The following is a 25,882-nucleotide window of genomic DNA, read 5'->3' on the forward strand; positions in this document are numbered from 1 at the left end:
TGTGAAATAATAATTCCATCACAAACTTTTTTTCTTTATTTCGAGCATATGAAATAACAATAATAAAAGATTAAAATAAAATAAAAAAACCAAAAAATATATATATATATATACACATATTTATATATAGTCGTTAAAAAAAAAAAAGAAAAAAAAAAGAAAAAAAAAGAAAAAAGAAAAAAAAACTTCATAAAAAATAAATTTATTTTAAACGGATTCAGATATTATTTCACAAATGTATTCTATAAAAGAATGATCGGTGGCAGTAATAGCGATAGAAATTTTTAGATCAGAATCCGTGATGTATGTGTGCGTGTATGTTTATGTATGTATGTATGTATGTATGTGTGTGTGTGCGTGCGTGCGTGCGTGCGTGCGTGCGTATATTAGTATTCGATCAGTGATGAGACGTTAAAAATAGTGCAACTTTTTATACACTAATTTAACATTCATTCATTCATTCGAATTTGTTTGATATTTTAAAAATTTTCTTTTCTTTCATTTTTTCTTATCTTTTTTTTTTCTTTCTCTTTTTTTTTTCTTTTTCTTTTTCTTTTCCGTCACATATTCGAGAGTAAATCCTTTGTAAATGATCATAATGATACAATGTTTCCTTCGTTTAATTCGCGAATACATTATATCTACCGGCATCACCCATGCACACAATATTACAAATCGTATGCCTAAACGTGTTCGTGAGACTTACAGAAAAATCTCTAATATACACATATGACTTGATGATTATGATTATTATGATTATTATTACACGATTACTATTTTTTTTTTTCTTTTTCTTTCTATCTTCTTTTTTTTTTTCTTCCTTTAAATCCTATGATAAACTTTAACACGTTATTGTTTCTTTCCGTTTATGTATTACATGCTAATTACAATAGCTTGGTGTTTAGTCAACATCGATTTTTTGATAATCAATGCTCTTCTATCAATTTGACGATTTTATTGTTTGTTTGTCTCTCTCTCTCTCTCTCTCTCTCTCTCTCTCTCTCTCTCTCTCTCTCTCTCTCTCTCTCTCTCTCTCTCTCTCTCTGTGATTTTATTTTATTTCTTTCTTTTTCGTTTCTTCTTCTTTCTTTTTTTCTTTTTTTTTTCTTTTTATTTTTTTTCTTTAATTTATCATTATTAGCAAGCTTGAAAATATTAATTTTCAATTTTATTAAATAATAGATACATTTATTTTTTTTTCGTTCATTATCGAGTCTATCCTGAAAATAAAATAAAAGTAATATTCATAGGAATTTATATCAGGCTTTTTTTTCCTATCATTCCTTCTTTCTTCCCTCTTTCTTTTCTCTAATTTTTTTTTCTTCTTTTCTTTTCTTTTTTTTTTTTTTGTCTTATTTGATTTAGTTTAGATAAAGATATGTGCAGTCGTTAATACAATCACATAGATAACTATCCCGATATAAATTTTATAATCTTGAAATTGAATTCTATCTACGATTGTTTAAAAAAAGAAAAAATTAAAAAAATTAAAAAAGAAAGAAAGAAAAAAGTTCTTTGAACTTAAGAGGAAAAAAATTTAGCTAAACTTACGTGTTTCTCTTTAACATTATAACGTTTAATTAATTAATTAATTAATTCATTCATTCATTCATTCATTCATTTATTCATTCATTCATTCATTCATTGAACTATTTATTTTATTATTTTTGCAAAGAACTAAAAGACTGCCAGTATTTTTCTGTCATGCCAAGAAAAAACAAAAAATAAAAAATGAAAGAAAAAAAAAAAAAAAAAAAGAAAAATAAAAAGAAAATAAAAAAAAAGAAAAAAAAAAAGAAAAGAAATATTTCTATTGCTTTAACGTTACGTTCGAAAAGCATTTATTAATTTTCTCTCATGAGTCTCTCTCATTTTTATTATTTAACGATCTTAAAAAGAAATACCATGATTTCTATCAATTATTATTATTATTATTATTCTTCCTATTATCATTATTATAATATTATATATTTCCGTTTCCTTAAAATCGATATCTGGAAGATTTTCGATATAATTCTAATGATCTAATTTTCATTAGGTGTAATATAATTAACACCATTCGAAGATTGTTACCTTCCAATGTTATATTCCCTTTAAAGGAATATTTTTTACAATATTTTTCGGGATACCAAAACGTTTTTGACGTTTACATATGTATATTATGAATCTTCAAATTTTTGTCTCTTTTTTTTATTTTTCATTTTTATTTATATATTCATAATGTAATAGTTAAGAGACTTTTATTATGGGAGATTCATGAGATTGGAACATGGATTCCTTGACGGCGATTTGGCACAAATCGACGGTATTTGAGCGATCACGTAAGATACCTTCTTTCTTTTTTTTATTTATTTATTCCATTCATTCATTCATTCATTTACTTATTTATTATTATTATTATTATTATTATTATTATTATTATTATTATTATTATTATTATTATTATTACGTCTCTCTCATAGGAATTTTTTTTATAAATTATTCAACAACGTCTCTCTCTTTCTCTCTCTCTCTCTCTTTTTCTCTTCGTTACGCTGATATCTATCAGGTGTTTCGAATGAAACGCTTTTAATACTTACAGAACGATTCGTACGAATCTATCTATTTATCTATCTCATACGTTTTTCTATAATATATCCTATAATATTATTTTCTTCTTTTTTAAGAAGAGAGCAATGAATTTGAATTCGATCAAATTTCGAATGTTTATCATGCTTATCTTCTTTCTTGCTTCGTTCGTGTTATATACTCCTTTCATATCGGGAGTTAACAATTTTCGAAGCTTAGTCTCTTACCTCCTTTTTTGTTTCTTTTATTTTCTTTTTCTTTTTCTTTTTCTTTTTTTTCCTTCGATCTTCATCTTCTTCCTCTTCTCACTCTCATTTTAATAAACATTACGGTCGAACATACATTATATTTCTTCATTGCACCGGAGGCAGTTGCAGTTCGCGTTAAATCGTCTGAAAAGGAAAAAAGTAGAATTTTTTTAATTAACAATTTATTAAAAATGCATTTATTAATTATAAAACATTTTTTCTTGCAAATCTGTACATCTGACTTCGTCAAAGATTAAAAAAAAAAACAAAAAACAAAAGGATGCTACAGAAAAGTACTAATGAGCGTTGTTGACGGTTCCAAAGAAAAGGAAAGGAGAGAAAAGAAAAGAGGAGGAGAGGGAAAAAAAACAGAGAAAGAAAGAAAGAAAGGAAAACAAAAAACATCTTTAAATTTCTTCGAACTTCAAAATTGTCATAACAATTTCATAATCCTCTTTCTATTTTTAAAAGAAAATAAAAACTCTAATTGTTAATCTCTCAGAAAATTTGGGATGAAGGAAAAAATAAAAAGGGAGGAAAAAAGAACAAAAAATTCATATTCCTCGACTTCGTAAAAAGCTCATACGTTTCTACCTTCAACAAAAAAGAGGAGCTTCCGGTTGATTCCACCAATGAGCTGCCAAGAGTAAATAAAGCTCTTGATCCTGTACAGTATATCCTGGTGGTGGTTGCGAGGGTAAAGGCGGAGGTATCGGTGGTAACAAGGAATAGGACGGTGGTGGTGGCGACGGCGACAAAGATTGCGAAAACGTTGTAGAAAGTGGCGTAGGCGGCGTTGGTGGCGTCGGTGCCGTTTGTGCTATCGCATTTATTCCAGAGACCTCATCCTCCGACTTTTCCTCTTCTGCCGGAGATCAAAGCGCACTGTCGAATATAGCTAATGATCTTGTGATCACATCGTCCTATAAACATAATATCCCAATACAAAATAATATCGATTCAATTCCAAATTTTTCATTACGATTAATAATCTTATACCTAATGACATACTACATGACGGATTTTAATTATATCAAAGTTTATCAAAGTTTTACAAAATAATCTTAATCGATTTTAAATAGACGAATCAGCACGTTCTTTTTTATCTTTCCTAAAAATATTCAACATAACGTGTGTAATTAATTCAACGATATTAATGAATTCCTAATTGACGATTCGGAGATTGAAAAAAATAGGGGATGATAAGTGGGATGGGTTGCAAATTTTTTACAATAAAAAAATAAGAAAAAAAAAAGAAAAAATAAGAAAAAAATTTCTTCAATTTTACACAATAGCCAATCTCCTTCTTTCCTATCTACAAACTCTAAAAGCTGTCTCGGAACAATATAACATTTTAATAATTCTAACAATATTCCAACATTTTCTCGTACCTTGAGACAACTCTCAATAAATTCTTCGATAGTGATAACACCGTCTTGATTAAGATCCAACTTTTTAAAGACTCTGTCCAATTGTTCCCTGGCTTTTCTTTCTTCCTCGGCATGATGTCTTCTACCCATGAGCTCGTGAACGGCCGTAACCATTTCACCTAATTCACCTCTCGTGATGCAACCATCGCCGTTTATGTCGTACAATTTGAAGGTCCATCTTAATTTCTCATAAATACTACCTCGCAAAAGGGTCGATAGGGTTACCAAAAGATCCTGCAGATAGAATAATTCAGAGTTAATTAATCTCAACACACATATATGTATACAAATGTTTGGCGAAACTGAGGACAAAGGAAGATTAAAGTAAAAAAAAAAAAAAAAAAAAAAAAAAAAAAAAAAAAAAAAAAAGAGAAAAAAAATTCTTATTAAAATAAATAAATAAATAAATATAAAATGGTGATTCTCTCTCTCTCTCTTTCTCTCTCTCTCTCTCTCTCTCTCTCTCTTTCTCTCTCTAATTCTCAGTTAATTACCCTAAAGCTGATGGCCCCGTTACAGTTAACGTCGAAAGCCTTGAATACGTAGTGAGCGTAGAGGCTGGAGTCTGCAATTCGCATGAGGGGTCGCCATTAACTAATTTACGCAAAAATCGTATCTCATATATAATTGGAACTCACTGCCATGCGGGAAGAATTTTGCGTATATGTCCTTGAAGGAGTCCTCGTGAACCACACCTTCCGGGCATTCCTGAAAGTAAACACGAAAAAAAGAGAGTATAAAAAAAGAACAACTTATTATACTTCCTCTTCCTCTTCCTCTTCCTCTTCCTCTTCCTCTCTCTCTCTCTCTCTCTCTCTCTCTCTCTCTCTCTCTCTCTCTCTCTCTCTCTCTCTCTCTCTCTCTCTCTCTCTCTCTCTCTCTCTCTCTTTGTACTTAATTTATCCGTCTAGGCCTCTTTTAAAACCCCCTGCTACCCTCATTTACATTCTCTCTCTCTCTCTCTTACGTTCTTTCTCATTCTCCAGGAATATCGCTCAAGAGTTAAGCGACCCGTACACCTTTCTCGTTAGGCTAATTGGTGACGAAGCCTCACTCAAACGAGTTTTCCTCCTTCGTGATTCCGATTGGCAGCGACACGACTCTCGTTAATATACTTACATATGTATATATACACCTTAAGTACTCCGTCTGCCTACATACTTCATATTTTCTCTGATTTCTTTTTTTTTTCCAACCCCTCTCTTTTCCTTTTCCTTTTCTTTTTTCTTTTTTTTATTTCTTTTTTTATTTCTTTTTTCTTTTTTTTTTTTTTTTTTTTTTTTTACACCGTCGAGACTTTTTAAAAATGTTAGGAGAGGAAAAAGAAAAAAGAAAAGAAAAAAAGAAAGGAGAAAAGAAATCTCGTTAATTACGGTAATATGAATAATTCTTTGCAGATAAGAGAATCATACGTATTTAAAAAGGACATTCGAAATGAGAATTCCGCATACAATTACCGAGAATATCTTCAAAGCTTACAGGTAATTGAACTAATATTATTCTTTACGCATGTCAACTAAATCCTTTTTTTTTGTTCTTTATTAGGAAAAAAAAAAAAAGAAAAAAAAAGAAAAAAAAAAGAAATAGAAAATAAAAAAAGAAGAAATTAAAAAAAATTCAACTCACAACTTCGTACATATTTATTCGAGTTAAAACGAAAAAAGAGAAAGAGAATTTCGATCATTTTAATGAGACTCATAGCCGTATTATAATCTATTTATTATTTGATAGAAATCTTTTTTGTTTTCGTTTTTTATTTTTTTTTCTATTTTATTCAGATGCTCGACAGAGACTTCTTCATTGTCATACGAACAACGGAGAACACTTATTTCGGAAAATTTCAACTGGGATGATAACATAGTACCGGAATTAAAGATACTAGCTCTTCGTGTTATAGTATCGTCATGGGAAAATAATCCCATACTCAAAGAATTGCCAAATTGTATGGATCAAGATGTTATTATAGAAACCTTGCCCACTGATCTTCCCTTTGAGTTGACTATTACTAAGATAGATGACGAACATTATTGGGAACGTGCTGCCAAAAATAGGTTGATCATTTTCTCTATTTTTTTCTTCTTTTTTTTTTTTTTTATATATTATTTTATTTTATTTTATTCTCCTATTCATATAATCTATTAAATAAATATTTAAATAATGTGTGTGTGTGTGTATGTGCATTAAATAAATTTATATTACTTTTATATTTATATTACAGAGTTTATATATTATTTATTATATCATATATAATATAATAATATATAAATATTAATATAGTATAGTATATTTGTAATATTTATATTTATATATACATATATGATTTCTAATAGATGGTCCTTTAATAATCCAAACGATTACGATAAATCATGGCGACGATTATACTGCGAACGTCATTTGGCCGAATATTTGGAAAATTTTGAGCCAAATTACTTTGAATCGCAAAGAGATGATTGTATGAAAATTGTTGAACTTTCGAGCGAGCACGTGCATGTATTAAAGTTGCGTGCTCTAAAACCTACCAAGTGAGTGCAACGAAAGTGCCAACGAATAATATATCTTTTCGACTGAACGCCTTCTCACAATATTCCTAAAGATTATTATTAGATACACGTTCTCGGCCTCTTGGCTAAAACCGTCTCTATGTTTGCACTTGAAGCTAAGTTGAAATTATGCTCCAAGTATTTCAGGCCATTACTCTATTACGTGGTGTTAAAGAAGAAAAAAGAAAAAATTTAATAATTATCATAATTAAGCTGAATTGAAAATAATTATAATTTGATCTATTAATTAATAAGTAAAAAAAAAAAAAAAAGAAATAAATAAATATATAAATATTATTTATTAATAACATAATTAAAACGAACAAAAGATTTTGAAAATCATTATTCTTAGTATAAATATAAAATGATATCTTGCGTTTTTTATAATTTTTCTTTCTTCCTTTTTGTTTTGTTTTATATACTATAATTTTTTTTTTCATTATGTATATATATAGTTTTAGCGCAAATAAATTAATAAAAAAATTAGTATTGTTTTCTAGGCAATCAATCTTTGTGAATTTAATTTTTAGAAAACCAGTGAGAGACGATGACGATCGTGATAATCTGTACAATGACGATGTGGTTGAGCATATTCCAATGTCAATAATCTTACCGCAATTACCGTACCTCACTGAAATGTCCTTGAACATGGGCATGATCTATATGGACGATGGTTTCGAATGGAGAGATTTCGAGTAAGCAATTATTAATTAAGCGATAATAAATATTTCTTGTTCAAATTTTTATTTCTTTTCTTTTCTTTTCTTTTCTTTTCTTTTCTTTTTCTTCTTCTTCAATAGATTAATCTTATCATATGTGAAAAGATTTTCAGTGAAAGACTGTTCGGATCTTGGCGAAGGATTGAAAACTTGTTACAATCTGAAGAAATTTAGTTTTACGAGAAGCAAGTTGGATCGAGCCAGAGTTGCTGTTCTTCTACAGAAACTCGTAGGAAATAAAAATGTTAGCGAAGCATTAGATAAACGACCTACGTGATAAGTATTAAAAAAAAAAAAAAAAAAAAAAAAAAAAAAAAACAAACAAACAAACAAACAAAAAAAAGGGGGGTGGGGGCTAAAAAAGAAAAAAAAAAAAAGGAAAAATAAAAAGAAATTGTAATATACAAATTGACTTGAATTTAACTTATCGATTTGTTTTCTGTTTTGGGAATGGGAATAGCTTGAGGAATTGGATTTTTCGCATTGCAAGCTATTCGATTTGGGTGCACAAGCGGTCGCTGAATTTGTATCGTTACACGGACGATTGAAAGTACTTCGCTTGGTCAACAATATGATCGGGGCCGAGGGTATAGCTGGTATAGTTTATGTTTTGTTAGAAAGGGAATCAATGTTGAGTCATCTCGATTTGAGATTGAATCCATTGGGTGATGCCGGTGGTATTCACATTTGTGCACGTAAGTATAAACAGATAATAATATTCTCTATTAGATATCAACAGAGAGAAAAAAAAAAAAAAAAAAAAAAAAAAAAAAAAAAACAGAGAAAAAAAAAGCAGGACAAAATTGAAAATCACTGATCTGAGAAAGAAAGAGAACGAAACAAGATAATACGAATTTTATTCATTTGAAAGATCTCGCGACGAATATGAAATATTTGACGATGTGTACACACACGCACGGACGAACAGACAACTTATCCAACAATGAAAATTTATTGTTTATTCGTTAATAGTATTACTGAGAAACAAGCAGGTTGAAGTTCTAAATGTCAGCAGTTGCGAATTAAGCTCAGCCAACGGAGAAGCGATAGCCGAGATACTCAAGGAGTCTACGGATATAAACGTCGAAACGTTCGAGATTGATCTGTCAAATAACAATTTCGGTCCAATAGGTAAGACTAAGAAGATTTCGAATTGAAATTTCTCGTTAAATTTTTGACGTCTTTATTATTACAACTTATATCCACATTAATCATGTCGTTTAAATATACATATATTTTCTTCTTCTTTTTTTCTTCCACTAATATTCTCAAATTTATTATTCCGCATATTTACATCTTTTATTATCTGTATTTTTTTTTTATTTTGTTTTTTTTTTTTATTTTTTATTTTTTTTTTTTTTATCAACGATTCCCAAAATGTTCTATTTGACGTCCAAAAATTATTGGGGACGTTTGAATTTAATATTATTCGATGCAATTTTGGGGAATTTTTTTTAATTTGTCGATTTGAGAATTCTGCGAAGTATAAAAAAAAAAAAAAAAAAAGAAGTTTTGGAATACGGAATGCTTCAAATCATTTGAATGATCTTAATTATCTTTAATGATAATCTTAATTAATTTTTTTATACTTTCAGTTGGCAAACTGTTCGAGAAGGTCGTTGAAGCCAATAAATATATCATTGGATTCGACGCAAGAATGTGCAATTTCACGAAGGAATCCGAGTCCTCGATATGGCAAAGTGTACTTAGGTGAGCCATCAACCGTATATAGATAATTTTTCAAACCTTTGCCCTACAAAAGAATGAGGGATTCATTGAATTTTTAAGGACTCTCGCTATTCGATCGAAGTCGGATCGCTCGTACGACTTACAAGTGAGATAATGAATTCTCGAAAGTGCATTTCGCTCGGTTTTATTATAATATGACGTCATTCCTTTCCTACAATATATCCATAATTCATAGAAAAATTACGAGGGCCATATTTGAAAATTAATTTCCTTTATAGTGATTTAACATTTAAAAGAAAGAAAGAAAGAAAGAAAGAAGAAAAAATGTATCATATATTCGACGTCACATTGCAGACTTGATTTAAGATTACAAATTAAAAATATTATTTATCATTGTTACAACTATGAACCGTTAATTGATAACAAAAACAAACAAAAAAATAAAATAATAATAATAATAATAATAAGCCATATTTAAAAGCTAAATTATCGTCGTGTTAACTTAATTTTAAAAAGAAAAGAATATTTATGCTCTGGCATTATCGGCGAGATTACAAATTTCAAATCAAATGCTTAATCTTAAACGGGGATGGGAGGGGGGAGAAGAAAAAAAAAAAAGATATTTATGACTTCGCATTATCGGCGAGATTACAAATTTCAAATCAAATACTTATTCGTCATTATTAAAAGTTTAATCGTCCAATAGTCTCTTGTAAACATGAAATTTCTATAGAACGAAAGTGCTATTTTGTGCATGACACGGAAATATATGGGACTTGAAAAGAGCTTCTCGTCGTCATCGACGTAGCTCAGTAGTCGTTCTCCTTGTAATATTCATGAATATCGATCCTCCGTTGAATTCGTTGGCATCTGTACGCGTGGATCTAATCGAGCACGAGCTAGAATCGAGGAAGAGGAAATGAAAGGGAAGGGAGAAAGAAATAAAATAAATAAATACAAGAAAAAAGTAGAAAAAGTTCAGGAACCAACGAGAAAGAGACAGACAGAGAAAGAGACAGACAGAGAAAGAGAGAGAGAGAGAGAGAGAGAGAGAGAGAGAGAGAGAGAGAGAGAGAGAGAGAGAGAGAGAGAGAGAGAGAGAGATCGATCTAACACGGCATAAATTAATCTAATGCCTACTTCGCAAACCCGTTAATTATTCTTCTCACGAAAAGCTTCTAGCTCGCGAATATTTCTTGGGAAGCAGCCAAAACTTAAAGAAGTAGAAAAAAAAAAAAAAAAAAAAAGAAAAAGAAAAAAAAAGAAAAATTATTATCGTTCGAATTTCTCAACAATTAAAGTCGACGACCTCTGTTGTTAGATGATCGATAAAAAAAAAGAAAAAATAAAAATAAAAAGAAAAAAAAAATCATGCAACATTATTTTCATCTTTTAGAATTCCTTTTAATAGTTTCTCAGGACAATTCATCTTTCTTTTCTCTCTTACTTCTTTTTTTATTCATATATTTATTTATTTATTTATTTGTTCGTTTGTTTGTTTCTTTTCTTTTTTTTTTTTTTTTTTTTTTTTTCATTTTTCGAACTAAACCAACGCTATATTGACAACACCGATATCCTTACTTTTTTATTCACTTTTTATTTTCTTCTTTAAAGACATGCAACGTACTCAAGAGTTTACTTGAGTGATCTTAAAAACAATCGATTACACTTTTCTTTTCTCGAAAATAACTTTTTTTTTTTTTTTTTTTTTTTTTAAATATATAAATATTTCATAAATTTATATAGGAATATTTTTTTCTAAATCTACAAGGAAAAGAAGAAGAAGAAGAAGAAGAAAAAAAAAAAAGAATTAGTCTGCGAAGTTTGCGAAGAAAAATGAGTAAATGATTTTTTAATATCATCTAGGTATATACTTTCGCCCTATATTACGATCGAGACACAGAGATGGATATGTATAACAGGTCGTTGAGATAAAAGGGGGGGGAAAAAAAAAAAGAATGAAAAAAAGAAAAAAGAAGATGTAAGATTTTAACCTGAATATTTCCATTTTCTTTTTTTTTTTTTTTTTTCCAGAAACAAGAAAAAAAGAGCACAAGAAAAAGTATCTGGCGTACAACAAGGAAGTACTCCAAGCTCGTTATCACCTCGCTTGGATCTCGAGTATCCAAAGAAAAATGAGACCGATGACGACATCATCTTTATCGAAGGTGAGGATTGATTACATTTTTAACTTTACATTTTTATCATGAACATGTAATATGTAATAACATATATTTATATAATTATATACGTATCCATATATAGAGGAGAAAAAGACAATTTTCAATAGTCAAATTCAAGTCAATCAAGTCAAATCTACGGAGAGTGTTTATCCGATTAAAGAAAAAAACATGGCGACGATCAATAACTTTAACGAAGAAAATATTAAAGAAGAAAATCAAAACGAAGTTCCATAGAAATAAATCATCATTGTAAAATTATTTTATTGTATTAAATGATACTTGAATGTGATATATATGTGTGTGTGTATATGTATGTATGTGTATCTATAAAAAGACAAAAAAAAAAAACAAAAACAAAACCAACACTAACAGTAAGCAGCAATTCTTTTTTCATTTTTAATAAACTCGATTTGTGGATCACCCTGTATAAATATATATATATATATATGTACTTATACAGAATCAAAAATTCATTCTTGCAAAAAAATAATTAACTTAGTTCTGTAAATATGATAAAAAAGAAAAAAAAAAAAAAGAAAAAAAGGAAGAAAACCAACGAGAAGATAAAAATTTATATTTATTCTGTAAAAAAAAAAAGGAACCAAATGAGATCATTAAATTCCATCGAAATATTGTTCGTACGAGAAATCCAAATTTTCATGTTTTGATTTGTTACACGTCCTAAAGATGGGGATGGAGGGCGGCCGGCCGGCCGGCAGATGTGTTCGGGGTGAATGGGTGGATAAAGGGTGGGCTGGAGGAGGGTGTTCGCGCGCGCGCACGCATGCGCACGAAGGTATTTGTTTTATGGCGATATTCAACATAAAGCGTTAAAAGTAGGCAGCAGCAAAGCATAACAGTTTCTACGGATTTGCCAGTGGGAAGCTACAGCGCGTAAAGCCGATGGAAATTGGAGCATTCGACCGTGTATGGAGTTCAAGGGGATGATTCCGACGACTTCGTTCATGTGAATACATACATACATACATATATATATATATATATATATATATATATATATATATATATATATATGCGAAGCGCCCTCGGACGAACTTGCACGCGATCGCATCAAATTAGATTTTACTATCGAAGAACACCGAATTACCACTCTGTTTCCTTCTATATATACATGTATACGTACATGTATATGTGCACATATATGTATGTATATATATATATATACATATATACATGTATATATACGTGTGTAACAGGATCCAATAAATCTGTCGAGTTCGCCGATCAAGATGACCTTTTCTTCGACGATTTCGATCGACATTGAACAATTAACTGAGATGGGAATGATCTCAGGAATGATAATAACTAAATACATAAAACTTACATACGCAGATGGCTCTGCATTTATATGGTTTTATCGTATTTTCTTTTCTTTTCTTTCTATTGTTTTTTTTTTCTTTCTTTCTTTTGTTTTTCTTCAAACATAATAATTATTAATATAATTTTTCTAACAAAAAAAAAAATATATATATATATATTAAAAAAAATACATATATATACACATATATTTAACGAATCAATGATATAAAAGCTCATTGAAAATATTCAATAACGTAATATGTGAATATACTTAACCTGAAATACGCGTTAATGAAAAGAAAAAAAAAGAAAAAAAGAAGAGGGAGAGAAAGAAAACAAAAAAGAAAAAAAAAAACAAAAATAAATAAAATAAAAGATAGAAATAAAAAGAAATTGATCAAAAGCTTCTCATTCAGATAAATAAATTCAAACTAATGAATAATATAATAATATTAATGAATATGATCAAAATCTAGTTGACCTAGATCCTCTTGTTAATGAAAGGGATCTATTTGTCCTTACAAAACATTAATTTGTGTAAACCTCGTTCTTTCTTTCTGTTAAATATACACACACACACACACACACACATCTGTGTCTGTTTTCAAGTATATAATATAAAGTAATGCGAAAAGTAGATAGATATACGAGAAAACTATGTACATTAATCGATAACGCTACAAATTTCCATTTATCGATCGTCCTCGAGTAACAACATAGAAATATAAATTCGTAGTATAACACGTGCCCTTATTTCACGTACCACCATTCTTAACATTTTTCCACAGGTGCACGCGATAAAACGCGTAATTCACGTTCATATCCGTCTCAAGTATATACATATGTACATACAATGACATTATATGCATAAATATTATTACACATAATTATATCTTTGAATCCGTAAATGACTTTAATTTGATCACGTGTCGATCTAAGGAATTTTAACGACGATAATACGTCTAATAACCCCCAATCAAATCTTCCCCTTCTCTCCACTACCCTTCTCTCACCCGTCTAATAATAATAATATTTCTCTTATAGTTTTAAAAAATTTTGTTCTACGTTCACAAAGTTTACATTTCATTTTCGTAATGAGCGAGTAGACTTTTTACGCTGTACTTATGCATTTTTACATATACATGTGTGTGTGAGTGTGTGTGTGTGTGTGTATGTGTGTATATATATGTGTGTTTGTTGTACGTGCTCGCACGCTCGCACGCTCTCTCTCTCTCTCTCTCTCTCTCTCTCTCTCTCTCTCTCTCTCTCTCTCTCTCTCTCTCTCTCTCTCTCTCTTAAAAGAAAGAGGAAGACTTTTTCCCCTGTTTCCTTAAGTTAAATTTTGCTAAAACTTGAGCACGCTCCATGCTTTTATCTTCATTCGTGTCACTTATGTACACATATATCAAATATACATATAAGTATGTGTAGGTATACACAGATTGTCCCGTTTTTAAATGATCAAACGACTGAATATCTCCTAACCTGTCGTTTTTACAATGAAATGTTTCGTATAAAACTCGTTATATTTTTCAAGAAAATAATGTAAAGACATGTTTTTCATAGATGTTCCATCACTCTTGCGCAAGATACGCAAGTTATAATAACTGTTTTTTTTATTAAGGAAGACTTAGACGTTTTAAGCCCGACAAAAAAAAAAAAAAGAAAAATGATGGAGAATATTGAGAAATCACCTTTGGCCTTTTCATTGATAATACATCGACGTTTTTGATGCATATCAATTTTAATCCGATTTAAAGCATGACTATTTTCTTCGTGTTCGGGATAACAAAATATTGCAGAAGAAAGTTACTTGCTATTTTTTTTTTTTTTTTTTTTTTTTATTATTATTATTTTTTCTTTCCTTTTTGTGCGTTAGAATATGTTATCGTTATAAAAAATATAGATTCCTATCCATAAAAAAAAAGGAGGGGGAAGAAAAACAAAGAACCTCGAAGTGATTTTGAAATATTTCATTAAAAAAAAAAAAAAAATAAATAAATAAATGTCATAACATTTCCATCTTAAAATCGGAATAACTCTGGTTCAAACAATTTTTTTCTCCAAAAATGTTATTCTTCGGAAAAGTAAAAATTTCTAACGTCATAATTTGAACACCCGGTATATCTACATATATCATAATATAGTTATTATTATATTATATTAAGTATGACAAATTAAAAAGATAAAAAGATATTAAAACTTCGTACGTGAATTAACAAATAATTTTATAAGAATAAAATGAAACAAAGATATAAAAAATACATACATACATACATACATATACGTATATATATATATATATATGTATGTATGTATATATTTAAATTTGTAACTTCAAAGTTACACGATACTATAAAAGATTAACAAACTGTGGAATAGTACGAATGGGAATAATCGATTTTTCAAAAATCATTTGAAAAATTTCTACCTACCCTGTACATATCGTACGTATATATTATACGTTCAAAATTAATATTTATTAATACCAAGCGAAATAAAAATAAATGTATGACGTTAGAATAATTAAAATACACATCAATTAACCTACGGCATGAGATATGCAATAGGTGGTAGGTATTCCATTGCAAATGGTTGGATATAAAAGGGTGTCACGTGATCATTGCGAGTTGGTATTACAGAAAATGATTATATATATATGTATAATTTCTTCATACATATACATATACATGTACATATATATATATATATATATATATATATATATATATATATACATATATATAAAAGACTTTAAGATTTCTTGGACGACTAAAACGAAATTGGAACGAAGCCACGTATACATGTTATTTGGATATGCGTCGTCTTGGAAAAGAGGAAAAAGAAAACAGATAAAGAGAGAGAAAAATCCGAAACAAAATCAAATATTTGAGATCTTCGAGAAATATAAATGACAAAAAAGAAGAAAAGAAAAAGAAGAAAAAGAGCATTTCCCATCTAGGGTACTTAAGAGCATTCACAAATTTTTTATTATAAAAAAGATAAGTATGTATATATGTGCACACACACATATATATATATATATATATGTGCGCGCGCACGTATATATATAAATATATATATATATACATAGACATATATCATAGATAGTACCGTCGGGTTAACGAACGTTCCGATCGATGTGTGTATGTGCAAGGCCGGAAGAAAGAAGGGATGGTATAAAGAGGTGGAAAGAGAAAAAGGAAAATAAGGTAGAAAGAGAGAGAGAGAGAGAGAGAGAGAGAGAGAGGAGGGTAGGGTTGTAGGGCGAAGGAGGGAAAAGAGGTAAGTGGAAGTGGAAGACGCAACGAGGTGAAGGTGGATAAGGATAAGAGAGATGATAAGAGGGAGATCAAAAGAAGCAATCGTTGCTGAGTTGAAAGACGCGCTTTGACTTTTTACGTGAAAAAAAAAAAAAAAAAAAAAAAAAAAAAAAAAACCTACGGCTGCCTTTCTTCGCTCCGCCCCCTTTTTACAATGCCAACCCTCTCCCTCTTACAAATACGCGCTTGTGTATTATATATATATATATATATACATACGCGCGCGCGCGTATACACTTTCTTTCTTCCTCCATTTATTGTTCTATTCATCAATTGTCTGATTACAAAACAATTCTTTTCGATAGCCACGATGAACCATCAAAATCACGTACAATTATTAATATATATATATATACAGGATCGTTATTAATAAATAAATATTGTTTCTTATTCGTAGGAATCACTGAGCAAAAGAAGAAAAAGATAAGAAAATCTATTTGAAGAAGAAATAGAAGAAGAAGTAGAAGTAGAAGAGAAGTAGTAGAAGAGGAAGGAGAAGAACAAGGAAGAGAGCCAGGAAAATGATGGTCTAGTGTGTTGTGTGAAGTGGTTAGCGGAGTATAGCACAGAGGAAATAGAAAAGAGAAGTAGCAAAAAGGGGTAGAGAAGTTATGCGAGAGTAGGGTTGCAGGCTGTGGGTGAGAAGATGGAATGGAATGAGATGGGGTGAGGTGGGGTAGGGGAATGGGAGGTAATAAGAGATAATCTCAAGAAGTAAAACTTATGTACCTGCTTGAATCCTCGATACATAACACGAATCTCTTGCCTCGAGAACTTGGTCTGTCTGAGTAGTTCCTCGAGGGCTACAGGTCTGGCGGTTTGTTGTCTCGCCCGCGTGCTCTCGAACTCGAAAAGAGCCTCTTCCGGTCCCGGCGAGTCCGGTGGTGTCGCCATGACCTTCGCTTTCCTCTTCCTCTCTTCCTCACTTCTTTTGTTTTTTTTTCCTTTCTTCTTCTAACGAGAGATTCCTATATTCCTCCCTCCTCCCTCACTGTTATTTTGCTTTTTTTTTCTTTTTTTTTTTATTTTCTCTCTTTTTATAGGTTAGCTTTCATGACTCAATAGAGTTGTGGTTAGTCGCCATTTAACCAAAAAAAAAAAATGGCGCCTGCGTTTGATCTTTTTTCTTCTTTTACTTTTTTTTTTTTCCTCGAGAGGGATATTACCTTCGCGTGTCTGCCCCTTATTGATATCCCTGCGATATCACTTCAATTTGTTGTTCTTTCTTGTCTCGTTCCTTTTTTCTTCTTTTGCTTTTTCTTTTTAATTATAACAGTGTTTTATAATATGTTCCTCAAAGGAGAATCTTAAAATTATTCGCTCGTATTATCGATCTCTTCTTCCGGTTGACCTCCGTGATGACCTCTGAAAGATTGATTCTCATCGATGCTCGTATAATGGCGTTAATATCATCTTTTTTGAAAAAAAATAAAAATAAAAATATATATATATAAAAAAAAAAAAAAAAAAAAAAAAAAAAAAAAAAAATAAAATAAAAAAAAAATAAAATAAAATCCATATAATGCATATAAGCGCGCTCGTGATCGATCGTATGTGCGCGTATGCGAATGCTTCTTAAGGTATATACACACACATATACACATACACGTACGTATCTCTCTCTCTCTCTCTATCTCTATGATATGACCCTAATCCTGTATATACACACAAGAATGAAGAAAGCATGGGGAAAGAGAGAGAAAGAGAGAGAGAGAGAGAGAGAAAGAGAGAAAGAGAGAGATGAAAGAAAACATGGTCGAGCTTTAATCCTGACCGCGGACAAATAAAAATGCGAAGGGAGAAATGGTTGGCGAACCGTATATAACACGAGTGTCAATAAATTCTATTCTTTTGCTTTGCCTGTTGTTCTTTTCTTTTCATTTTTTTCTCTTCTCCTTTTCTTTTTTTCTTTTCCATTTTGTTTCCCTTTTCCTTTTCCTTTCTATGTATAACCTCTATGGTACTTGCGTATCTCTTTCGATTACTACGCTAGTCAAAATAAAGTGTATACATCGTATACACATACTTCTTTCTTGAATTTAATTACTTCGATTTTACTTTATTTTGAATAATTGAATAAACAAACACATACATATATATATATATATATATATATATATTGTTTATTCAATTAATTAGTCACTTTTATTTTTTTCATTTTTCGTTCTGTTTTCATCGCGAACTTTCGTAAGTACATATACTTACATAAATTACGATTAAAATTTTATTTTTTTGAGAGAGAGACTACGTAGGTCGTTTATTCCTATAAATGGTTTTTGAATTTTACTTTTTCTAATCCTAGGAATGAAAAATTCAAAAAAAAAAAAAAAAAAGAGAAAAACAAAGGGGAAAAAAAAGAAAGAAAAATATCGTTCCAGAGAGGGAAAATAACGAGAATAGGATTTTACACGTGCGTTATGCGTTCATTGAGCGATCATCGGAGTTCATGGCCGAAACATTTATGACCGTACGAGACGGCTTGAGCCATGCTAGTGCGTGTATACGTGTGTGTATATATACGAAATAGACGACGATGGACAGTGCATATATACATATACATATATATCCTGTGTATTATATATATATATATATATATATATATATATATATATATATATATAGATCAAAGCAAAATATTTGGAGAAAGATGGAGGTATCGATGGAGGTTGGCAAGAAATTATTTCTCGTAAAATAGAGCAATGATTGAATGAATAAAAATAAAAAATAACATATATATATATATATATATATATATATATATATATATATATATATATTATACGATTTCGATGATGTCAATGATGTCAATATAAAAATTACAAAATTTCAATTATTATAAATTTCTAATCATTATTACGTTGAATTGGATATAAAAATTAGAATGAGAAATATAATAAGGATATAATGAAATGAGAAAATCGCTTTAAGTATCTGAATGCCATGAGAGTAACAGAACGGAACGTAACGAGACACGTACCTGCGCGAAGATAGATGGAATTCCTCTCTTGGCCCCTCTTGCTTGACTCCCTCACTCCTTCCCTTTCTCTTGCAATATATACTACACTTTTCTCGCAATAAGGGTATTGTCTTCTAAGATATTAATTATCGAAGAAGAATCGACCTTCTTGTCTCTTCGACATCATTTCCCTTTCTCCAATCTTATATATATATATATACATATATACATATACATATGTATATATATATATATATAACCGTATTTCTCAATTTGATAACAATTCATTCACAGATCACCTTTTTCTGTCTCTCTCTCTCTCTCTCTCTCTCTCTCTCTCTCTCTCTCTCTCTCTCTCTCTCTCTCTTTGGCTCCGTATAAGAAAAGATGCGAAGGATAGTTTGTTTCACGAGTGTAAAGTTTATTCAGGTTCACGTAATAAAAAAAAACGCCGTTAAAAGAGAATAAACGAACGAATATATTTCTTAGACGTAAGAAATTCTAATCGTTTAATGAACGAGAAATAATCGTTTTGTATTTTTAAAGAAACGTAACAGTGGGAGAAATTTTTCAATCGTTTTTCGAAACGGATACTATCGAAAATTGAAGAGAGAGAAAGAGATCAAACGGAGACGTCGAAACGAAACTCCCACGAAGGAAAACGGTACAAACCAACCGATCGACTACGCGGCCGGCGGTACACTGATTGCCCGGGTAGAGCGCGCCGTACGACGCTCTATTCCCCCACCACGTTTATCTCTCGACGTCGAATTGACCAATCAACGTCGTCGCATTTAACGTCGCTACTTGCTTCTCGCTATACCGAACGTTCTTTCAATAGCCAATCGGTATTCGTCTTTGTTGAGTTTTATTATTTTCGTTGATTAAACAGTAGACCGTAGGTAACTGAAAATATCATAGCATCGTCGATTAATCGAATCGAAGTAATCATCCTTGAAACTCTAATGTCACATGCAAATCACTCTCTTTTGAACCACCATCGATAAATTTTATTAAAAATAATCACATTTTTATATGTGTATATATATATATATCTATATTTTTTTTTTCTTGTTCTTGATCGAAAAATATGAATTCTACGTGCTTATTATGCTTCATATTGTTTATTCAACAGAATAGACAATATATTTTTCCAGCTCAAGGAAATATTAAATCAAAGCTGTTATTATTTTAGAATTTTTACGTTGTTATAAAATACTCTTTCTTTTTTTTTTTTTTTTTCTTTTTTTAAAGAAGCTTTCCATTAATAAATTTCTTTGAAATACATATATAAATAGATCTACTATTGATAATACTACTACTACTACTACTACTACTACTACGATCAACTAACTACGTTTTTATCTCATACGGTGAAATGCAATAGAGATGATTTATATGTGTATAAATGAATGAAGATTAATTATATAAAAAAAAAAAAGAAGTTGCTCTATTATATTACCCAAAGCTTTTTCATAATAATTCGAAAGTTTATATCACATCGGTTTCATGAAAAATCTAGTAAGAGATGCATTTAGTTGGATCTACGCGTTTCTGTTAGTAAGACGTAACGATAGGAGGATCTCGTTTATCCTATCAAAAAAAAAAAAGAAAAAGAAAAAAAGAAAATAAAATAGAAATATAAAGGAAAAATGGACTTGCAATTATTAAAGAGTAAATTTCGTGGCTCGATGTTAGGTGTTTTGATGGGTGACTGTCTTGGTAGTCCTTACGAAAATGAGGAATTATTATCGGCCGGCATGACAAAAGTTTTACAAAAATCTTTTGACAAATTAGAAGGAAACATGTTTAAAGGTTAGATGATACCTTGAAATGTAACATTAATATTTTTATTGAGATATCATATAATATATACAAATATAGATGTTATAATCAACACCGTTATTACTATGTACTTGTTTTTTCTTTTCTTTTTTTTTTTTTTTTTGGTTAACTCCGTCTAGCACCAGTTATGCAGTATACAGATGATTCAGCAATGACACAAAGTGTGGCTGAATCTTTAATTGAAAAAGGCGACTTAGACCTCATTGATTTAGCAAAAAGGTTTGTGAAAAGCTATTATCAGGAACCAAATCGTGGTTATGGGGCTGGTGTTGTAACCGTTAGTATGAAAAGACTTTGAATGTATTGGCTAATTGAAGTAATTTAATTAAATATATATATATATATATATATATATTTGTATATATATATCGTCATCGTATATGATATAATAGGAATAAAAATAATCTCTTTTAGGTGTTCCAGAAATTACGTGGTAATAAGTTTCAGGATGTTTTACTTCCTGCGAGGGAACAATTTAATGGACAAGGTTCTTGGGGTAATGGAGGTGCTATGCGCATTGCACCTATAGCATTATTTTATTATAAAGATAACGATAAACTTATAGATAGAACAAGGAGATCTACTGAAATTACTCATACTCACAAAATTGGCATCGATGGTGCTATATTGCAGGTAAGATAAGAAATCTTTCATAGGAATAAATTGGAACTTATTTGCAAATATTTTACAAATTTATTTTTTCAGGCTATTGCTATTCAACAATGTCTTCAATTAGATCCATCCAATAAATTAAATGTTTCAGATTTCATTAATAAACTTATTGATAAAATGAAGGAGATAGAGAAAGATGAAGAAGGGTAAGTTATAATATAGAATAAGAATTGTCATTTGTAAATATTTCGTCATAAGCTTTCTTATAGTTTAGACTTAGTTGAACCACAACCTTACAAGCTGAAATTAGATATATTACAAAAATTAATTGCCTCGGAGGAAAACGTTACGAACGAAGAAGTTATTCGGCAACTTGGTAATGGTATTGCAGCTCTTTATTCTGTACCTACAGCAATATTTTGTTTCTTAAGAGCGCAACGGCCTATCAAAGGTATAGAAACTGAAAATCCACTTAGAAGAGCTATACAATATGCGGTAAGTTATCCTCTTTTATATAATTATAAGATTATATATAATCATTATTTTGTTAGATGCATGATATATTTTCAGATAACTTTAGGCGGAGATACAGACACTATTGGTAGTATGACAGGAGCTTTGGCCGGTGCTTTTTATGGAGAAGATAAATTTAGTAATAATCTTTTGGAACATTGCGAAAAATCAAAAACATTTGCATATCTTGGTGAAAAACTTTATAATATAGTAATGGATATGTGTTTAGGTAAATAATGGGAAGACAACCATTTGATTTCTTACTTGTAATATTCAATGTTAAATTACGTTGAATAAATATTATTGACATGAAAGTGTATGTACATGTGTGTGCGTTTGTGTACGTATATATATATATATATATATATATATTTCATTATTGAAAGTAATTTTTCTTTTTGATTTATTCTGGTATGATATTCTTAGTTCAGTTCTTTGACGCTTGAGCGCGCCACTTTTGATTCATGGGATACGTCACGAACGTATGAGTGATTTCATTGTTTTTGCCATATCGAATTTTACTACAAATATTATTTTTTCTATCACGTGTGAGTGAATTACGTATAACGAAAAATTTGTAAATAAGTTCGAGGAAAATAATATTCTCGTAGTTTTATACATGTTTACGTTCATTCGATGACTCAACGTATGAAGTGTATGAGAGCGTGACGACGCATCTAGCATATTATGTTCAAAAGTAAATATCATTTATACGATTTACGTTACTGTTAAATATCTTTAAATACCATTCGTATCTCCATGGATTTAGGAATTCGTCGAAAGAATTCAGAAAAAGGGTAAAACATTTACGATTATTTTTCAATTTTTAATGATTCACGTATCATAACCTGAAAATTTTTTCTATCGATTCTTTTTTTCTTATCACATTCATATCCGTGTAATATTAATTTTTATCTATGTATATTGCAAAATAGTTTTGATACGGACGATGAATCTGAATATGCAATGATAAAACGTATCAAAATGGAACCAGAAGCTATATTGTCCCAGGATGACGATATAATGGCACAATTTCAACAGGACAATTCAGACTTGGAAGTTGAACCAAGTTTTTCTTTAGAAGGTAGTACCAATAGCGATGATTGTAACGACGGGATTCTTATGCAACATATGGATATTAGAGAACCACTGTCCACTCTAAGAAATCTTTTGGAACAAAGATTAGGCGTCGAGCTTACCGATTATTCATTTTGGTTGCAAGATGCACAAATGGTAAGTATGAAAAATAACATTGCACAATATGCTCTGGGTATTTGTTTATTATCATATCGACCAAAGCTCCTGTCATAATACCAATAGCATTTGTATCTTTGCCTAAAGTTATCTGAAAATATATCATTCATGTAACAAAATAATAATTATATGTAATAATAATAATAAATTAAGATTATTTTTGTAAACGTTCTTATAGCTCGAATGTCACAAAAATTTAGTCGATCAATGCGTGCAAGGTGAAGGTCTTGTTCAAGTTAATGTTCAAATAAAAGCATTACAAAAACGTATTAACATAGTAGACGTTTTAAAACCTGCGGAAGATTACATTGAACTTGCAGAAAATAATTGTACGTAAGTTTTAATTTCTAATGATAGATTCAGAAATCAATTGATTATTTATATTCTAGCAATAACATCCTTCAACGAAGAAAATAAACAAAATGTGATAAGATGGATGGTAGATGCACAATATAAGAAAGAACAGGTATAAACGTACACGTTGAAATAAAAATTAAAATACGATGAATTATATTTTTTGTTTTATTAATAATCTATCATTAATTTGACATATAATAATTTATTATCTCAAAGGAACGCTTGAAGATACCAGCCGATCCAAAGGATTGGTCACAAACACACGTGAAACATTGGCTTCAATGGGCCGTTAGACAATTCAATTTGGTTTCCTTACGTTTAGCCGATTGGAATATAACAGGTGCACAATTGTGCAATCTAACACTTGAAGAATTTCAGAGCAAGGTTCCTCTTGATCCCGGTGATGTATTCTGGACACATTTGGAATTACTACGAAAATGTAAATTCGTCGGTAAGTTATGATATAATAAGATAAAGAGAGAGAGAGAGAAAAAAAAGATTTATTTTTAAGATTTATTTATTTAAACAAACATATATATATATATGTTCTTTTCTTCATTTTTCATTTTCAGCTGTTGTACAAAAGGACGTTCCAACGTCGGTCAGTGAAAATACTACGAACAAAACTATGAAAGTACGTAATCAAAAGAATCCTAAAACACGACCAGTTGTTAATCAACAAACAAGAGTAGTCAGTGTACCATTGGAGAATATTGATTCGACACCGATCACAATAGCGACGTCGAGTCGTTCGGTAAACAGCGGACAAATACAATTGTGGCAATTTTTATTGGAATTATTGACGGACCGTGAACACAGAGGTGCTATACAATGGGTAGGAACCGAAGGAGAATTTAAATTGACTCAACCAGAAGCAGTTGCACAATTATGGGGCGCGCGTAAAAATAAACCATCGATGAATTATGAAAAATTAAGTCGAGCACTTCGTTATTATTATGACGGTGATATGATATCTAAGGTACACGGGAAGAGATTCGTTTACAAGTTCGTTTGCGATTTGAAACAATTATTGGGCTATTCGGCCGCTGAATTAAGTAAATTAGTCGAAGAAGGTAGACGTTACTTTTGATGAGATTTAAAAAGTTGCGCCTCGTTTTTTTTTTTTTTTTTTTTTTTTTTCCTTTTTTTTTCCTTTTTTTTCTTCTTTTCTTTCCATACGACGAAGATATAAGGTACTTTAAATGATTACATTTTTATATTTTTGAGAAATAATTTTATCTAACATAACATAATCTAATTAATTTATAGAGAAAGTGTGTATATATATATATATATACATATACATATGGATATATATATGTATATATGTATATATATATATATATATATATATTCATACACAAAATAACATATACTTGGGTCTCTTAGAATAATCTTAACATTTCTTTTTTTTCTTTTACTTTACTTTTCTTTCCACCTTTTGGAAATATCTTAAGAATTTAAACATTTTAAGAAGTAATATATACGAATATAATAATATGGACGAGAAGACAACGAAAAAGTTTAATGATGTAAAATGATATCGAGATATTCTATGCCTAATTTATATTATTATTATTATCATTATTATTATTATTATTATCATTATTATTATTATTATTATTATTATTATTATTATTATTATTATTATTACTTACTATTACTATTATTATTATTATTATTAGTACTATTATTATTATTATGTTATGTAAAAAATTATTATTGAATCCCAATATATATATATATATATATATATATATATATATATATGATGTATTTTGATAATCTGCGAAGTATGAAATTGATTGTTAAAAAATAAAATTATGGTTACACTTATATCGATACATTTTATCGCTGTGTTATAATATTATTATTTCTTAATAATCTTGAAACTATATAATACATATATATATATATATGTATATATATAAAATATTCTGTGTATATATATATATATATATATATATATATATATATATATATATATAGAATGACATACTCTTCTTCACAGTTTTCGTTTCATGTGTAACACGATGTCGTTCGCCGTGTCAATATGATGCTTCTCTGTGCATCGATACGATACGTAGAAGCTATTTCATTAATTTAATCCGTCGCACTACTGAAACATTCACAGAGAGCCATTGGTTAACGTTATACGTTGAACGCTACAATTGCACGATTAAAAAAAAATAATAATAATAAAAGAAAAAAAAAAACAGGATAAAAAAAAGGAAAAAAAAAAAATCCAATCAATTTTTCTACAAAATTTTTCATCAAATCAAACATATATTTTACATTTCTTTTTAAAATGGCCGTCTATCATTA

General features: G+C 29.7%; 3 protein-coding genes across 9 annotated transcripts in view; 2 read left to right on the forward strand and 1 right to left on the reverse strand.

Moving 5' to 3' along the window:
* LOC124957919 (dynein regulatory complex subunit 5) overlaps nucleotides 1–11,735 on the forward strand; it is a 12,595-nt gene extending 860 nt beyond the window's left edge. For 2 of the 5 annotated variants that reach the window (XM_047515463.1, XM_047515465.1), the window contains exons 2-11: nucleotides 5,644–5,727; nucleotides 6,025–6,297; nucleotides 6,577–6,768; nucleotides 7,317–7,481; nucleotides 7,611–7,749; nucleotides 7,966–8,200; nucleotides 8,478–8,636; nucleotides 9,101–9,215; nucleotides 11,229–11,362; nucleotides 11,460–11,735. In XM_047515463.1, the coding sequence (XP_047371419.1) occupies nucleotides 5,681–5,727; nucleotides 6,025–6,297; nucleotides 6,577–6,768; nucleotides 7,317–7,481; nucleotides 7,611–7,749; nucleotides 7,966–8,200; nucleotides 8,478–8,636; nucleotides 9,101–9,215; nucleotides 11,229–11,362; nucleotides 11,460–11,611 (1,611 nt within the window). In that variant the 5' untranslated portion in view covers nucleotides 5,644–5,680 and the 3' untranslated portion in view covers nucleotides 11,612–11,735. Of the gene's footprint in view, nucleotides 1–5,077; nucleotides 5,370–5,643; nucleotides 5,728–6,024; nucleotides 6,298–6,576; nucleotides 6,769–7,316; nucleotides 7,482–7,610; nucleotides 7,750–7,965; nucleotides 8,201–8,477; nucleotides 8,637–9,100; nucleotides 9,216–11,228; nucleotides 11,363–11,459 lie in introns of those variants that run through there. The other 3 variants (XM_047515464.1, XM_047515467.1, XM_047515468.1) reach the window with 3 other exon arrangements.
* LOC124957920 (Kv channel-interacting protein 1) lies at nucleotides 1,326–19,668 on the reverse strand. 2 transcript variants are annotated; one of them, XM_047515469.1, is made up of 8 exons: nucleotides 19,276–19,668; nucleotides 18,998–19,178; nucleotides 16,750–17,385; nucleotides 4,885–4,954; nucleotides 4,741–4,811; nucleotides 4,208–4,480; nucleotides 3,411–3,739; nucleotides 1,326–2,960 (listed from the first exon to the last, which is right to left on the reverse strand). In XM_047515469.1, exons 3-7 carry the CDS (start codon nucleotides 16,912–16,914, stop codon nucleotides 3,692–3,694), a joined length of 627 nt encoding a protein of 208 aa, XP_047371425.1. In that variant the 5' UTR covers nucleotides 16,915–17,385; nucleotides 18,998–19,178; nucleotides 19,276–19,668; the 3' UTR covers nucleotides 1,326–2,960; nucleotides 3,411–3,691. The 2 variants fall into 2 exon arrangements, with proteins under 2 accessions (XP_047371425.1, XP_047371426.1); XM_047515470.1 differs by having other exon boundaries at nucleotides 16,750–17,433; nucleotides 18,998–19,668.
* A 653-nt stretch (nucleotides 19,669–20,321) lies between these two features.
* On the forward strand, nucleotides 20,322–24,889 carry LOC124946479 (DNA-binding protein Ets97D-like). 2 transcript variants are annotated; one of them, XM_047487219.1, is made up of 7 exons: nucleotides 20,322–20,791; nucleotides 20,941–21,098; nucleotides 21,236–21,454; nucleotides 21,527–21,639; nucleotides 21,703–21,928; nucleotides 22,004–22,175; nucleotides 22,882–23,071. In XM_047487219.1, exons 1-7 carry the CDS (start codon nucleotides 20,629–20,631, stop codon nucleotides 22,914–22,916), a joined length of 1,086 nt encoding a protein of 361 aa, XP_047343175.1. In that variant the 5' UTR covers nucleotides 20,322–20,628; the 3' UTR covers nucleotides 22,917–23,071. The 2 variants fall into 2 exon arrangements, with proteins under 2 accessions (XP_047343175.1, XP_047343174.1); XM_047487218.1 differs by lacking the exons at nucleotides 20,322–20,791; nucleotides 20,941–21,098; nucleotides 21,236–21,454; ... (1 more) ...; nucleotides 21,703–21,928; nucleotides 22,004–22,175 and adding exons at nucleotides 22,393–22,743; nucleotides 23,379–23,529; nucleotides 23,590–23,666; nucleotides 23,774–24,008; nucleotides 24,130–24,889 and having other exon boundaries at nucleotides 22,882–23,179.
* The last annotated feature ends 993 nt before the right edge of the window (nucleotides 24,890–25,882 follow it).

The sequence above is a fragment of the Vespa velutina genome, chromosome 2 (assembly GCF_912470025.1).
Source record: "Vespa velutina chromosome 2, iVesVel2.1, whole genome shotgun sequence".
Lineage (NCBI taxonomy): Eukaryota > Metazoa > Arthropoda > Insecta > Hymenoptera > Vespidae > Vespa > Vespa velutina.